Source organism: Microtus ochrogaster, unplaced genomic scaffold (assembly GCF_000317375.1).
Source record: "Microtus ochrogaster isolate Prairie Vole_2 unplaced genomic scaffold, MicOch1.0 UNK2, whole genome shotgun sequence".
NCBI classification, from domain to species: Eukaryota; Metazoa; Chordata; class Mammalia; order Rodentia; family Cricetidae; genus Microtus; species Microtus ochrogaster.
Genome location: NW_004949100.1, coordinates 17,600,624 through 17,616,813, shown reverse-complemented (window position 1 = coordinate 17,616,813; position 16,190 = coordinate 17,600,624). Strand labels below are relative to the sequence as shown.

At 44.4% G+C, this 16,190-nt stretch overlaps 1 protein-coding gene across 2 annotated transcripts in view; it reads right to left on the bottom strand.

Moving 5' to 3' along the window:
• Adarb2 (adenosine deaminase, RNA specific B2 (inactive)) overlaps positions 1-16,190 on the bottom strand; it is a 560,555-nt gene that overhangs the window by 163,444 nt on the left and 380,921 nt on the right. For both annotated transcript variants that reach the window (XM_026788354.1, XM_026788353.1), the window contains exon 3: positions 8,568-9,475. In XM_026788354.1, the coding sequence (XP_026644155.1) occupies positions 8,568-9,475 (908 nt within the window). The remainder of the gene's footprint in view (positions 1-8,567; positions 9,476-16,190) is intronic.

Here is a 16,190-nt window from a genome sequence, read left to right as displayed (position 1 = left end):
ACAGAATCAGAGCCAATATAGATCAAGTGCTATTAAACATTAGCTGCTATGCCTCTGCTAGCGTGATCATCGTTAATTATGGCCACGGAATTAGACAATTGGCAGGACTTACCTTGTAGACACTTCTTAACTGATGGGTAGTTACATGTACAATGTTTAAAATGCCAAACTTAGTAAGAGCATCAGGCTTCAATGCTTATTTGGGAAATCTTTGTCCTCGTTTAATGTTCATGTTTTAGTAGGAAATAAGGTAGAAGCTATTGTGTCAAGGCACAGTGTATTGTATGAACATGTTGAATACAGTGTTGCATATATTGTAAGCACACTACACAGATGTACAACCTATAAGTGAACAGGGCATGCTAGATATACATTCCATAATATATAGTGCACATGTGGATAGTAAATGTGATGATACATTGTATAGACTTACAAAAGTGTTAAGCATCTACAAAGTCTTCCACACCTAACTGAAGACTTTCTCTATTTAAAAATTTGCATACGTGTTATTTATTTTGGTGTGTGTGTGTGTGTGTGTGTGTGTGCACATGCAAGCACCCACGCACACTTGCTACATGGTTTGCGTGGAGGTCAGAGGACACGTTGAAGGAGACAGTTCTCTCTGGAAGGCAGAGGTGCTGCCTAGTTTCTGCTTTGTGTTGCTAATATGTTAGGGGAGTATGTACGGGTACAGAGAAACTAGTGGCCTTTCCTGGATGGACAGGTACATAGTGGACCTGGTTACTGGATTTTTTAGGTCCAATTAGATTTGGCCTTGCTCAGAGAACAGAACCATCATGGGGAGGTTGGTGGGAAATGACATACCTTCATATAAACCATAATCTAAGAAGTGCCCCTTTGGATAAGCTCCCCAAAGGAACCAAAAGGTGCCAGGGTTTTGGTGTTTGTTTTCAGAGGACCTTATAAATGTGACGCAAGATGAGATGAAATCCTATTCTTTTTAAAAAAGGATTTTTTTTATCATTGTACAGATGTCTGCACGTTGTGTGTAGGGTTCTGTACACACGCCATGGAGGACAGCTTTGTGAAGTCACTTCCCTCCTTCACCTTTACAAAAGCGCTGAGGTTTAAGTGCCTTTACTGGCAAAGCCATCTCGCCAGCCCACAAAAAGCCCAGTTTAAAAAAATGATTTATTATTATGTATACTGTGTTCTTCCTGCATGTATGCCTACAGGCCAGAAGAGGGCACCAGATCTCATTATAGATGGTTGTGAACCACCACGTAATTACTGAGAATTGAACCAGGACCTCTGGAGCCATCTCTCTAGCAGCCCCCAAAGCCCATTTTTAAGATGGTATCATGATTGTGGCTCAAAGAGCCATGCATGCCTCTGTGTCGCCTTCCTCCACCATTCTTACAGCAGGTACCAACAACCAAACATCACAGCTTTTAAAAATGGGATTTAACTCCCGACGAGGAAGAATCATGAGTCAGCAAAGCCACCATCTTTTATGTCACTACATAAATTATAGAATTATCAAGAGTGATTGGGTGAGAAGAGCTGGTTCCCTACTAGACTCATTTGTTCAACCATTAATGTACATTGTGCATGGAGGTCATTGCGGGAGGAGAAATGTGGCATTCATTTTTAACATTTGATCCCAGAGGCTCCTTCTGAGGCATCCTTATGTCAAGTTCTTGCCAATTTTACACACCCAAAGCCACAGGCACAGTCTTTTACAGCGGGCCCTCTTGTCGGCTTGATTGTTCAAATCAGCCAGCCTTCAATAGTCACTTTAGAAGGCATTTCCTCTTCTGCTTGGAGGACACATGTGTTTTAGTTGCTTTGACTAAACATTATAAAACACCACAAACACCAGTCCACTTGATATAGAGATTTCCAAACACGGGGAAATAAAGGGCGAATGAGAAAACTGCAGACAAGCCAATTAATTCTCTTTGCAGATTTACTGTGTGCCCAGGGAGAATTTAACTTTTCTTTAGCTCCTTTTTGCTGTGATGTGCTTTTTTTAAAAATTTTTTTTCTAACCTTCTTTTCAACAACAGAACTGCTAAAAAAGTCATTCTTTTTTGAATTCATGCTTTCTGAACTCAGATCTTTTCATGCTAGCGGTGAGAACCAGGCTTTGAGACTGTTATTATTTCTCATGATGATACTACCAGGTAATAAGTGTTTATCCATTCTCATGTTCTTGTTCTGGTTCCTACTATTAGCCATGCTAGCCTAGAGGGGTCTTGTACCAAAGGTAGATAAACAAAACATGAAGGATTTGGACGGAGCCTCCTGGCTATCTCGCAGTGAGCACATCATTTCCAACAGCTGTTTATGGAGTCCCGGGACCTGCATACTTTCTTATCAGCACAGTAAACCCTACCTATTTATGTCTGCTCCATGCCTTAAAGACATTAATAAATGTTCGCTTTTGCTACTCTGGCTAAGACTCAGCTCTCAGGCACCTGGCATGGTGAAAATTAGACCCCGATGAACTCACTCCTGCAGTTCGAACCTTTGCAGTGAGCATCATGTGATTGAACTTACTCCTTCAAAACCCAGACTGCAGAAACAATGTGGACTCTTGCCCTGTGCCCGCTGGGCCTCTACTTTAGGTAGTTTGTAAAGCTGATGCTTTGGATTCTGAGCACAGCAACTGCCATCGTGTATTTGGACTCATCTCAAGGTCTTGGGGAAATTTTAAGAGGTTCTACTTCTTTAGGACTAGCCTATCTATCCTATATACTCTTTGTCTTCATTCCAGAACCCAATGGGACTCTCAGCGTACAATAAGTTGCGAGCATGGGAAAGCTGTCCCTATCACTTATCTGTCATGTGGTGGCATGGGAGAGGGAGAGCTGCCCTGAGGTCAGAAGGGCGGGAGAGCTGCCCCTGCCCTCCACCAGCTGCAACACTCAGGAGAGCAGGTCCTGCACCTTGTCTGGGCAGCAGAATAGAGCCAACCCCAATGGCAGAGGTGTGGGCGACTCAGCCCTGAAGTTGTGAGCATGGAAGAGCTGTCTCCTCTATTCACCTGTCATGTGGTGGCATGAGCAGGAGAGAGATGCATCCCTCCCCACCTATCAGTGCCTGAGGCAGGTGGGAGAGCTGACCCTGAGGTCATAAGAGTGGGAGAGCTAGCCCTGACCCTCATCTGCTGCAGCACTCGAGAGTGGCCCCTACACCATGCCTGGGTAACACAGGAGAGCTGGCCCTGAAGGTGTAGGTGTGGGAGATGCAACCCTGAGGAGATGAAAGAAGAGCTGTCCCACTCCTTGCTCATCCCTGCAAAGGGTGAACTAGCCAAGGCAATGCAGGGGAGCTCACCCTGACGGTGAGGATAAGGGAAAGTTTGTGGGGTTGACCAACCTTGCTACTACTGATACCCAGAACCAGGGTTATGGGTCAGACCACCCCATTATCCACCTCATCTGTGATGTGCTGGAGCATGTGAAGGGACTGGTCCTGCAGACCCAAAGCTGCAGGATTTCCAAAACACAAGATAATAGCGGGATAACTAAGAGGAGTTCCAGTGAGGGCCCAGCATCGATTGTATAACAGATACCAGAGGCCTCGAACCAGACCAGTGACTCTCTGCAATGAACACTTGCAAGCAAGGATATATGGACGAAAGGGTTTACTGCGTGACTCACTGTGTCACACTACAGCTTCCATAATGAGATAACCCCATTTTTTCTTTTCTTTTTTTTTCTCTTAGATTTTTATCTTCGTGGGAGACAGGGTTTATGGGCAGAGGGTAGATATGCAGGGACGGGAAATGAATGGGATCAAGATGCAAGATGTGAAAGACACAAAGAATAAATAAAAAATAAGATTCTCAGCTGTGTCTATGTGTGTGCGTGCGAACATGTGTGTATGTGTTCACGTGCATGCGCACATGTGAGTGCATGTGAGTGGCATGCACTAGAGGGCAGAGGTCAACCTCAGGCGATATGCCTCAGGACCTATTCCTTCTTGTTTCTGGTGACAGGGTTTCTCTTTCGACTGGAGCTTGCTGATTCCATTAGGTTGGCTGGCCGGCCAGTAAATCCAGGGATTCATTTGTCACTGGCTCTTGAGCTCTGGCATTACAAGGGCACACCATCATGCTATCCTTGTTAAATGGGTACTGGAGATAGATGCAGGTCTTCTTGCTTGCATGACAATGACTTTACTAAATGAATCATCTCTCTAGCGTCAACAGCTGCATCTTAAACATGCTTTCCTGATATTCCTAAGCTCTGGCACCCATGCGGTATTTGTTCATAGCCTATCACATAATTAAGAGAATTCATACTAGGATGGCTTGAAGCCTTGTTTGTAATGCTTCAACTTTGGTTAAAGCATTGGGCAGACAACATCTAGTTATCTTCTATGGAATAACATGTGTGTCTTTGCCGTCCTGCATGGGGAAGAATATGGGAATTTGTGAAGACATTAAATACTAGTATCAGTGTCCAAGTTCCAGAAACTGCACTGCTACAAGGTCCTCAAGGCAAACTCTGGAAGAATTGTCCCTGCTCAGGGGAGTTGGAAAGTGCCCTGTTCTGAGAGCCCATGCAATGTTTTTGTGAAGATGTTTGGTTTGCTGCACCAAAGGCAGTGCTGGCAGAGCAGTCAGATAAAGATCGCAAAAGGACACATCCCTAAAGACCCATGACCTAGAGTCATGGTGCCTTTGAGACCAAGTGTTTACTTGAATATTATTGAAGGATAAGTGTTCATGATATCAAGGAGGGAATTTCATGAAGTATAAATGAAGGATTCTGCGCTCCTTAGATGAGGGGCATAGGGCAGTTTTCATGGTGGCTAGCTGGGTGGTCCATGATGCATGGGTTGTAGTCCACAAAGTATAGGTAAAGGTTCCATGATGTCTTGATGAGGTATTGCGATGTGTATACTCATGGTCTATAGGCAGGCAAATCCTCAATTCACAGATATAGTTTTCCTAAAGCTTTATGGTCTATAGATGAAAAGCTTTGATATATAGATGGGAATCCCATGATGTGCAGACAGGGGTCTATAATTTGTGCATAGAGTTTCTATGGTCTATATAGATGGAGTATCTATGACCTATGGATGAGGCACTCAGGTTCTAGAAACAGAAGATTGCATGACATGTAGACAAGGGTTCAACAGTGCATAGCTAGGACTTCTGTGATCTATAGACAGAGGCCCCATGATGGATTATTGACAGTGGTGCTGAGAGAACACAGTTCCTAGAAGGAAGGGGTTTAGGCTGAGTAGGAAGACAGAACAGCTTTTATGGTAAACCTTAATTGTTTATTTTCATATATTCTCCCATGAACTCAGACCCTATCTAGGACAGGTTTTCAATTTCATCAGCCCTGATTCCCATTTTTACGTTTGGCCCCCACCCAGCTATAGGGTGCACTTTTTAAGGGGCTGAGGCAAGAGGATAATGAGCCCCTGGCACGGCTGTACTGCTGTGGTGTGATGAATGGCCCGCAACCCTCGAGCCGCTCCATGCCCTTCATCATCCAGTCGGAGTGGTTAGCAGACTGTCAGAGAAAAATAATTTAGCAGCCATGGCTTTAACGGATGTGCTGCATTCTGGGGTCAAATGACTATTACAAAGTAGTAGCGCTGCCTGGCTTCTCCATCGTGAGAACTCAGAGTTGACAACATGAAAGAAGGACGCATCACACCCAGAACTCACTGACGTCCTTCAATTTCACACGGTAGGAAGCAGAAGAGAGAGATGGGGCAGGTGTCCTAGTAAATAGAAAATCCCCAGCCTGCCTGAGAGCCTTGCGGGGAGCTCTGGCCTTTCTGCAAAGTGGCATCAAGCTGTGGCCGTGTGAAACAGCACAAGGGCTATGCCCACAATTGCTGTCGGACCTTCTCAAGTAGGCAAGAGAGATGAGCTGATCAAGCTCATGCCAAAGGTCATGGGCAGTTTCAGAAAGGGCTCATTCTTCTGTACAGCCTTGAGTCCGGGCAGTAGGAAGGAGATTGCTTCCGTGGCACTTCTGCAAGCTTGATTCCTTGTAGCAGAGAGGTGGAATGAGGGGAAGTCAGAAAAATAAAAAGACAAAGGCATAGGAAAGAGAGGATGCAAGGTCACATAGTTTCTTGCTAGTGAGTGTGCAGGATTGGATCTAGAAAATGTTCTTGCTTCTCTCTCTAGCCCATTCTGTTCACTGGGGTTATGCATTTATTTGAGCGTGAACTGGAAGGCAAGACTGATGAAGTTTATGGTTTACCCCCTTCCACCTGCTCCTTAAGTCATTATTACATGTGCAATAAATGCTTGAGGTGAAGTAAATGAGTAGGAAGTAGATAGAGCAGTAAAAAAAAAAACCAAAAACCACTGTCCCTCAAGTGGGACTCATGTACAGTGTGTGTCTTTTCTCTCACTGAAGGTTTTTGAAAAAACAGTACATCGTATGATCAGGAACACAGCTCAGTCAAGAGAGTGAATGTTCTGCAAGCATAAGGCCTCAACTTTGGATCATTAGTATCCACATAAAAACAGGCAATGGTAACATGACCTATAATCCAAGCTTTAGAGAGGTAGAGACAGACGGATCACTGGGGCACACTGGCCAGCTAGTCTCGTCAAATTGCTGAACTTCCCATTCAGTGAGAGATTCTGTATCAAGAAACAAGATGGAGGGGCTGGAGAGATGGCTCAGCAGTGAAGGGTGCATGCTACAATTGCAGAGACCTCCATTAGTTCCCAGGATCCACATCACGTGGCTCACAACTACCTTGTAACTCCAGGTGCCTCTTCTGGACTTGGGGCCACTGCAGTCATTTTCATATCCCCACATATACACATAAATAAAAAAAATAAGGTGACACATGATAGAGGAGACATGCCACATTGGTCTCTGACATGCCTCTACATGCGTGCACACACATGTGTGTACACACCCACACATATACACAAGCATGTGCTGCAAACACACATACACTAAGGACATCTGCTCTGGCGTCTTTCCCATGCCTGCTTAGAGTCAAATATAAAATGAACGAATGAATGAAATGAACTAATGAATGCCATATCCAGTTATTCTTCAAGCTGAAAGAGCCCTTTATGCTCTTTGTGGCTTCACACATATCCCTGAGCAGTATCTGGCATTTTGATGACACCCTGAATTCTTTTATGGGTTCTTTTATCTTCAAAAGCAAAATAAGGGATTCTATTCCAGGTGCTGTGATGTCATGATGGTGGCGATCACAGCAATAACTCACAGTTATTAAGTACTTATGATGAATCCCACACGGGGCTAAGTGCCTTTTAACTATGTAAAGTGTTTCTTTCCTTGATTGATGCCCAGAATGAATAAAAATAATTTTCTGTATCGACTACATTAGAGAGACCTACAAATAAGTCTCAGAGTGATAAGAGAAAAGATAATTTGCATAAATAAGCAATTATAGAACTTGGCAGAATAAGGTTGTCTTAAGTGGTGTGAGAATAGTTCTTGACATACAGGCAGTGCTACACAGGCACCTTAAACATGTGGAGGTAAACTCCTGTGAGAAAGCAGACTCACAGGGCTGGGGGGTGTAGCTCAGGGGGACCACTTGCCTAATGTACCAGTGGCTCTGGGTCTGAATTCCAGTATCAGCAAGAAAGAAAAAATGAAATTAGACCCACCATTATGTTGGCAAAACGGGGAGAGATCCCTTTCTCTTTCTTTCTTCATCCCCTCCTACTTCCCACCCCCTCTCTTATATAGGCCAGGCTGACCTTGAACTTGCTATGCGGCTGAAGATAACCTTGAACTCTTTATCCTCTCGCCGATACAGCCCTGGTGCAGGGATTATGGACATGCACTTCCATCCCCGGTTCATGCAGCACTAGGGGTTGAACCCAGCTTCATGAATGCTGGGAAAGCACTAGACCACCTGAGTCATATCCGCAGTTCCCTAATCCTTATTTCTAGCTTCTCTGCCTTCCAGCAGCTTTTCTTCCGATGACTCTTGGTCTGTGCTAGTGTCTTGCTGGGGACATTCTCACCTGGTTGGAAACCATAATCATAGAGGTTCTGGCCACTCCCAGTGAGACAATTTCCATCTTGGTTTGCTCACAGTAACTAACTAGAAACTCAGCCCAGACCACCAGCCAACACACTTTTTTTTTTCTTGGTTCTTCATTTTCTAAGTTACTGGAGGACCTGGTGAATGAATCTTGCCTTCCTTTCCTGCAGCCTGGATCTCTGGGTGGGGACAGAAGACCCTGCATTCTGCTGGCTCCACTTGTTTCCTGCCACCCTGGTTGTCTTTCCTCCCTATAGTTGATCCCCTCATTGTGAAAGTTGCCTAGCTTCATGAGTTCTCTTATTACTTCTGCTTGGTTGCTGAGTTGATGAACTCTGCTTTCTTAATATTCCCATGATCCTTTATCAAAATAAGACAAAACAAAACAAAACAAAACACCGGCAATTCCTCTCTGTGTGCTTAGGAAAGGGGCCTTTTCAGGAAGGCCAGAGCTTTACCATGCTCTTTCCCCAGACACTGGGCTCTGGAGAGGGGCAGGCCCATTCCCCCATCACAGCAAGAATAGCCCAACTCACATCCATCTTTCCACGGACAGGCAGCTACCCGAGAAGTCTCACCTGTGGCAAGAGGTTGCTTTTACTCCTGCTGGGTGTGTGGCCAGGCAGCCGGATGTCGAAGAGGGCCTGCAAAGCAGCTTGTGCTGCCTGGCCCTTGGCCAGCTTCTTGCTGCGTCCAGAGCCTTCGAACGTCCTCCCGTCCACGCACACAGCCATGACAAAACTCTTGACTCGGGGCTTCTCGGCTGTTTCCGAGAGGCACACATACCGCAGACCTGAGCGTAACTCATTCAGCACCACTACAGGGTTCCTCTCGCCCAGAGCCCCGGGGGCCAACCTGGACCTGTCGGGCAGAGCCTGGCCCATGAGGTCCAGTGTGTGGTAGAACAGCCGTCCTCGCCGGTAGGTGGAAGACAGAAACTCCGGGTCAACCGGACGACAGCCCGGGAAGTCCTCGTTTCTTGAAGATGGTTCGAACTCCTTGAACAACGTGTCTGGGAAGTCAGCCTGGTCAGAGGTGAAGTCAGTGCATGAACTGGTACTACTGCCCATGGCCAGGTGGGCCTGAAACGCATTGGGGAACTGCACAAAGGACTTCAGGGCCATCTCTGCTGCCCGCATCTTGGCTTTCTTTTTAGTGGGTCCCGTGCCTTCAAACGTGAGCCCGTTCACTTCCACAGCCACTGCGAAGACTGGGGCGTGCACTGGGCCCGTCTGTGACACCATCCTGTACTGCAGACCAGGCTTCAGCTCATGCAGCTGGACCAGGGCATTCTTGGGTGTCATAGACCAGGAGAGCTTCTTCCAGATCAGCTGGAGTTTGCAGAAATGCCCCGCGTTTCCTTCCTCCAGTGGCCTTTTCCTTTTAATGCTGGGCCCGCTGCCTCTGGCCCAGTCTCCAGGGGGCAGGGCCCTAGTCCCCAGGTTGCTCACATTTCGGTTTTCCTTCACTTCAGCACTGCTCGTACCTGGAGGTGAGAACAAATTAGTCATGACCCAGGGCAGTGGCAGGTCACTACTAGTGACAGAAACCTATTGCTAATGATGGCTCTGGAAGGCTGGGAATCCAAGCTCACGGGTCTTTGCCATCAGGGCCTCCAGCCAGTCTGGGAAAGGTGCCGTAGTGCCTTGTGCAAGACTCAAAGGAAGAGGAAGACTGGGGACCAGTTGCCTATGGAGGAAAGACTCCATCATCGGGCAATCCTCAGAAAGTCAGGCCTGAAAAGATACGAGGAAGAGACAGGAAAGGGGTGTGTCCTCTGCATGGTCTCACTCTCTGTTGTCTGAGCTACGATGATATCACTTACTAGTGCCTACTTCCTCTGCACCTACATTATCTCTTAAAAATCAGACAGACAAGTAGCCCTGCCTATGCATGGTTTGGGGCAACAGCAGACGTTAGAAAGGCTTTTCTTCAAATGATGAGCACCTTCCTGCCTCCTGTGCTTCCAGGGCTATCAGGTGTGTGATTGATGCTCGTGATGCCCTTAGCACTGAAGATGGGGGTAGGGCTTTGTCAAGAATATGTTCTTTCATAACAAGCCCAATAGAGTTTCTCAAACCCTGCCTCCCAAATCACATCTGGGAGTAAGAAATGAGTCCTGAGACCTCCATGGAGAAGACAGCTAGGAGTCAATCAAATGGAGGCGCAGCTGCCTCTTCTAAACACCCGCATGCTGCCTGTGTAGGCCAATACAGTTGCTGGGCCTCAGTCATGCTGGTTGGTAACAGAACTGGAGAGTCTGAGGGGCCCATAGGGCCTGGGCCAACCAGCCCCATGCTAGCTGAGACAACTCATGGGAAGCCATCAAAAGCCACAGGTGCTGGGATGTGGCCTTGGTTCTTCATCTGAATATGGTTCTTGGTCTTCTCTGCCACAATCACCTGGGACTTCTTAATAAAGTGCACTGACTAGACATCCTTTGTCCTTATAAATAAAAATACCACATGTTGACATATCGAGGTCTGAAACGGTTCTAAATGAACCACATGGTTCAGCTGCAAATCTGGGGTTCTACTTCCCCTACAGGATAGCAGGAATCCTTGGATTACTCTTCTGAAAGCCTTTCCATCTTAGCCAGGCAAACAGGTAAAACAGACCAAAATGTGATGTATTTCTTAGGATATGCACCCACAGAACAGTGGGAATGAACACAGGCACAATTCCATGGCAAAAAAAAAAATTAGGGACACCCCTTGACAACCAAGAAACACTATGTACTCAGTAATATGCCATTAAGAAATTATCCAAGAACTGAGATTAATAAAGATGTTCACTGTAACATAATATTTTAAAATTGAAAATGTAGGAAATATCTAACTTCCTACACCTGGAGGAATGGTTAAGTTTCAGTAGACTCAACAACAGAATGATATCCAACAGTTATATCTTAATGGACTCTATGTGCTTCAACATAAATAAAACTCATCAACATGTTAAATGACAAAAAGAACTTGCCAAATTCCATTGAGTCAGATAGAATGTCATAAGAATACTCACATGACATATTATTTGTGTAATCAGACTTATGAAAGAACTGAAGACACTTATATCATAAAGACATATTCCCGTCTCCCTCAGGAGGTGGAGGGAGGGAAGGAAAAGAAACGGATAAAGAATGGCTTCATTTGTACTTGTAACATTTTCTTTCTTTTTAAAACAGTACAGTGTGTGTTGTGTGTGTGTGCGTGTGTGTGTGTGTGTGTGTACACCATGGCACGTATGTGGAGGTCAGAGGACAACTTGCAGGAGTCAGTTCTCTCTTTCCTTCCTGTGGACCTCAAGGATTTAACATGAGCCATCAGGATTGGTGGCAGGCATTTTTATCACCTGAACCATTTTGCTGATCCAACATTTTCTATCTTTGCAAAAAACTAACATAAAGTAAGTTCACCAAAACCATCATTCGCTATAACTATATATTAAACTATATATAGTCTACATTTATCTATCTATCTATCTATCTATCTATCTATCTATCTATCTATCTATCTATCTATCTATCTATCTATCATCTACCTATTTCACACACACACACACACACACACACACACACACACACACACATCCTGAGGCTGATCTGGCTAGGCATAGCCATACCCAGGTGTGCACCTACCATGCATTCTCTCAGAGGCTGGAAGCTCTCAGCCCTGTGGCAGGTTTGAATGTGTTTTTTTTTTTTTTTCTCACTAAGCTGGTGGAAACTCCAGGTGAATTTCCCAGTGAACCCACAACTTCAAAACAGACATTGAATTCCTGGCTGGCTGCTGACACATGAACCTGCTTCTCTTCTGCAGCCTGAAAGCTACACACACACACACACACACACACACACACACACACACACACACACATCCCATAACTAAGTGAAGATGAATTTAAAGATAATTTAAGACTAGTAGCCACCTTGAATGACTATTTTCTAATAAAGTTGTCCTGTTTAGAAAATCCCAGCTGTGAACTGCCACATGACCATATGACCCCTGCTGAACTTTGCTAGGGTGTAAGGTTTGTGCTTCTAGAAGCTAAACTCTCAGTTTTATTATAATAACCCAAGGATTATGCCTTTGAATAGTCTGGCATCATCAACTGACCCATCAGCCTCTATGCATTCTGTTGAGAACCTAACTTTTATATATTTCTTCTTCCTTAGTCCCTAGTTAGTGGCTTGTATGGTCAACATTTTATAAGCAGGTGGGCAGAAGCTGAGACTCAAGGAGTTGAAATAATTTATTTATAAAGGTTGTATGCTGTGTTGTGTTCATGATGGGACTCGGTCCTAGGAATCTCACACTCCTCTCATCTTTGCAGTGGCTGTATGTTGATTTTATGGACACCGAATGGTTGTGACATTTTCTTGGCCTTTGTAGATTGACACCCCTCCCCAGGCCATCTGGATATAATGAAACCAAGTCTACTCCATGTGTGATGAGTCCTGGGGCTGATCTGGCCAGGCAGAACCGTGTCCAGGTTTCCGTGCACCTTGCACATGTCCTCAGGGGCTGGGGGGCTCTCTGTGGCAGGTGGGAATGTGTGTGTGTATGTTTTTTTTTCTCACTAAGCTGGTGGAAATTCCAGGCGAATTTTCAGGTGAACCCACAACTTCAAAACAGACGCCGAATGCCTGGCTGGCTGCTGACACACGGTCCTGCTTCTCTCGTGCCACCTGAAAGCTACGTAGGTTGAGACCTGCCAGAATGGCTGCTGTGTGCCTAACCTCTCAGTTTATGGCATTGTTGTTGGAGAATAATGGAGAAGAAGGGGCAATTTCACAGCCACAAAGGATGCCTTTGAAAATCAGGGGCCTTTCAGAGGTATCCCGACATTTGAGAATGTTCTTTTCAGCATGCACTCTACTTCCTCTCAGCTCAGAGCTGTCGGTCATAGCTATCATGTCTTTATAAAGAAGTCCAAACAGTCCTTGCTAGGATGCTCCAGTGGGGGGCACTGGGCTCTGCATTGAAAGTGAGTTCAGCTTCTCAGTTTAAATTTTATAAATTGTGAAATGGGCTTACTACTATCTCTATCAATTTGCTACTAAAAGGCTATTAGGCTTGGGGAGGTTAGTTTGTTCAAAAGTGTGGACCTGGGTGCTTTCTCAGTTATAACCATGCAACACTCATTTGTCATGGATCTCAGCAAAAATAATTACCTTTTAGATAGCAAGTGCTAAATCTCGGCCGTTTGTGTTGATCGTTGTGAGCTCTGGGTTATGCACACTGCAATGGACTCTGCCTTTTAGGGTATTTCAAGGCAAGGGAGAGTGTACATTAGATTAAACCATGTGATTTTTCCCAGACTGAACTCAAAATGGAAAATAAAGAGCAAACAAAACAATTCCCAAATCCCCACATCAGATTGCCTAGAAACCTGCTTGGAGCCTTCTAATTTCTTATTGATTTCTTACAATGTGGGGATTCAATAAGTGTGCCAGTGTGATTATGGTGGCTAGCATATCAGATGACCTCTGCTGTATCTTGAGAATCGAACTCAGAAAATAATGTTTTTGTTCTATACAAGGTGAAATCCCTTTTATTTGCTTCTCTTCTGTAACTCTCAATATCTTACTACTTCGTAGTTGGAACTCTTTATATAAACATTGATTATTAAACCATGGTGTGAGTCCCTTTCTTCTTGTGTGTGTGTGTGTGTGTGTGTTGATACATGTGTGTGCATGTTTGTATATATGCACATATGTGCATGTGTGTGTGTGTACGTGTGTGTGCATGCGTGGAAACCAAAGGTTGATGTTGGGTGTCTTCTCAGTTTGAGACAGGGTCTTCAACTGAACATGGAGCTTGTCAAGTAGGTTAGGCTGGTTGGTCACAAAGCCCCTGATCTTGCCGTTTGTTTCCCCAGCATTGGGATTACAGGTGCTCCCAGTACACCTTTTTATACAGGTGCTGGATATCAAACCCAGGAGTTGTGCTTGTGAAATAAACATAACCATATGAACTATCTGTCAGTTCCTCTGAGCTCCTTTCTTAATAATCAATAATTAGTGCAGTTGATTTAAAACTATACACATTGGTCCCTTGGACAAGGTAGACTCTCTGGAATAACATTATCCATGGTGATATTACTAATTAAAATGTGTTGATTAACTGATCCTCAGAGTTAAGCAAGTACTTCAGAGCCCAGCTAGACTTAGGTTGTGGTCTCTGTCCTGGGACCCTTAGTACTTGAGGTGGTTCAGTGCCCATTTCGCAGGGTGTAGAGTTAAGCAGGTGAGAGATCAAATAAAGCCTTTGTTGTTTATGATTATTGGAATCCTAGGCAGATCATTCTGTGTAAGCTTCATTTCTTTAAATGGCAGAAAATGAAGATTTTACTTGTATTTGCTTTATCAGTTGAGTGGAAGTGAATTAAGTGAATCTATGAATCTATCTATCTATCTATGAATCTATCTATCTATCTATCTATCTATCTATCTATCTATCTATCTATCTATCTATCTATCAATCATCTACCTACATGTGTATGTATGTATGTATGTATGTATGTATGTATGTATGTATGTATCTATCTATCTATCTATCTATCATGTATGTATGTATCTATCTATCATGTATGTATGTATGTATGTATCTATCTATCTATCTATCTATCTATCTATCTATCTATCTATCTATCTATCTATCTATCTATCTATCAGACTTAGCAAAAAGACCACCGCAGGGGCATTTAAAGTACATAATGGAAGCAGTCAGTGCAGGACCTCCTACTTCTATCCATACCCAGCTTCTCAAAGGTGTACAGAGAGAAGGGTAAATGGTTCTCTGATTTCTCTGGTGTGCTGAATGGTAGATAGTGACTTTACCACCCAAAAATGTGGACAAAAGAACAGCACCTGCTTCCTAAGAGCAGAACAAAACACTTCCCTGGTCTTGTCCTTTGCTTGAGAAGGCATACATTCATGCCTATTAGATTCTAGTGCACTACCTGTGTATATCCATTCATGTGGATACAAGCCCTACCTTTATTCCTTGGGCTCCTTTATGCCAATGGGACCAACACAGACACAGGTAACACTCATCTTGTGACAAGATTGGAGACAGAAGGACCCTTCTTTACTCCAATATTGCCTGCTGCTCTTCATATCCAATTGCAACTAAGCCAGGTGCATCTGGGCATTTTCCTACTGCCTTTTCTGTGGACTCTTTATAGCTCTAACTCTGACACACACATTCATATTTTCCTCTTCGTGGAGAAGGCATTAAATATGTTCCACTCCCCTCCTCTGACCCAGGAAATTATATTCATTTTTTTCTCCATTTAGTTAATAGGTTTTATACACCCAATTGTCACATATAATAATCGACAGATTAGAAAAGTCAGGAGATCAAAAAAAAAAAAAAAACCTCTGACTTCCACACAGTCTGGAAGAGTTAGTTGTGAAGGCACTCACTAGGGGAGTAGTGGGGAGATTCTTGTGTCCTACAAATAAATGTGGAGGGCTGTGTGAACACTGTGGATCTTATGCTGTCAGTTCCCAGCCCTGCCCAGTGGTTCTTGTACTGGCAGTCTGTGTACATTTCTGGGTTCTGAGAGGACATGAGGACTTTCTACCTGCTGTGTTCTTCTTACCCAGTGGGTACTTTGAGTATTATACCCTTCTCTGAGTGTTCCCAGAGGCACCGGGTGTGGAATTAGCATGTGCTTACTGCCCGAGAGAGCAGACTAGACCTTAGGATATCTAACCACAGTCACACATACGTGTGTATATACAAGTGCATATTCATGAGTGTATCAGACCTACCTCAGGATGCTGGGATGCTGAGGAGGCAGAGAGGGAAGCAGAATGTTGCAGTAATTCTGCGGTGACAGAATGGCTCTTCTGTCACTGCAGATGGCTTACATGTAAGAGTCTCAGCTTGCATTTCTCCCCTTAAACATTCCTGATTTGGGTTCCAAACACCTTTCCTGATGAAACTCGCTCCCAAGGAGACCGCATGCATGGCTTCAGTGCCCAAGGTTCTTTTGCTTTGATACATACAGTGGCAAATTACCTCATTCTTCAAGACACCGTAAAAGAAGACATCTCAAAACTGTGACTCCCATAAGGTCTTTTCAGGGAGTCACATGTGTCTTCCCATCATGGGAATTAGAGGAAAAAGAAGCAAGCAAATAACTTCAGACAACATTAGATAAATACCGTAAGCAACGGTAATAGGACAATCACG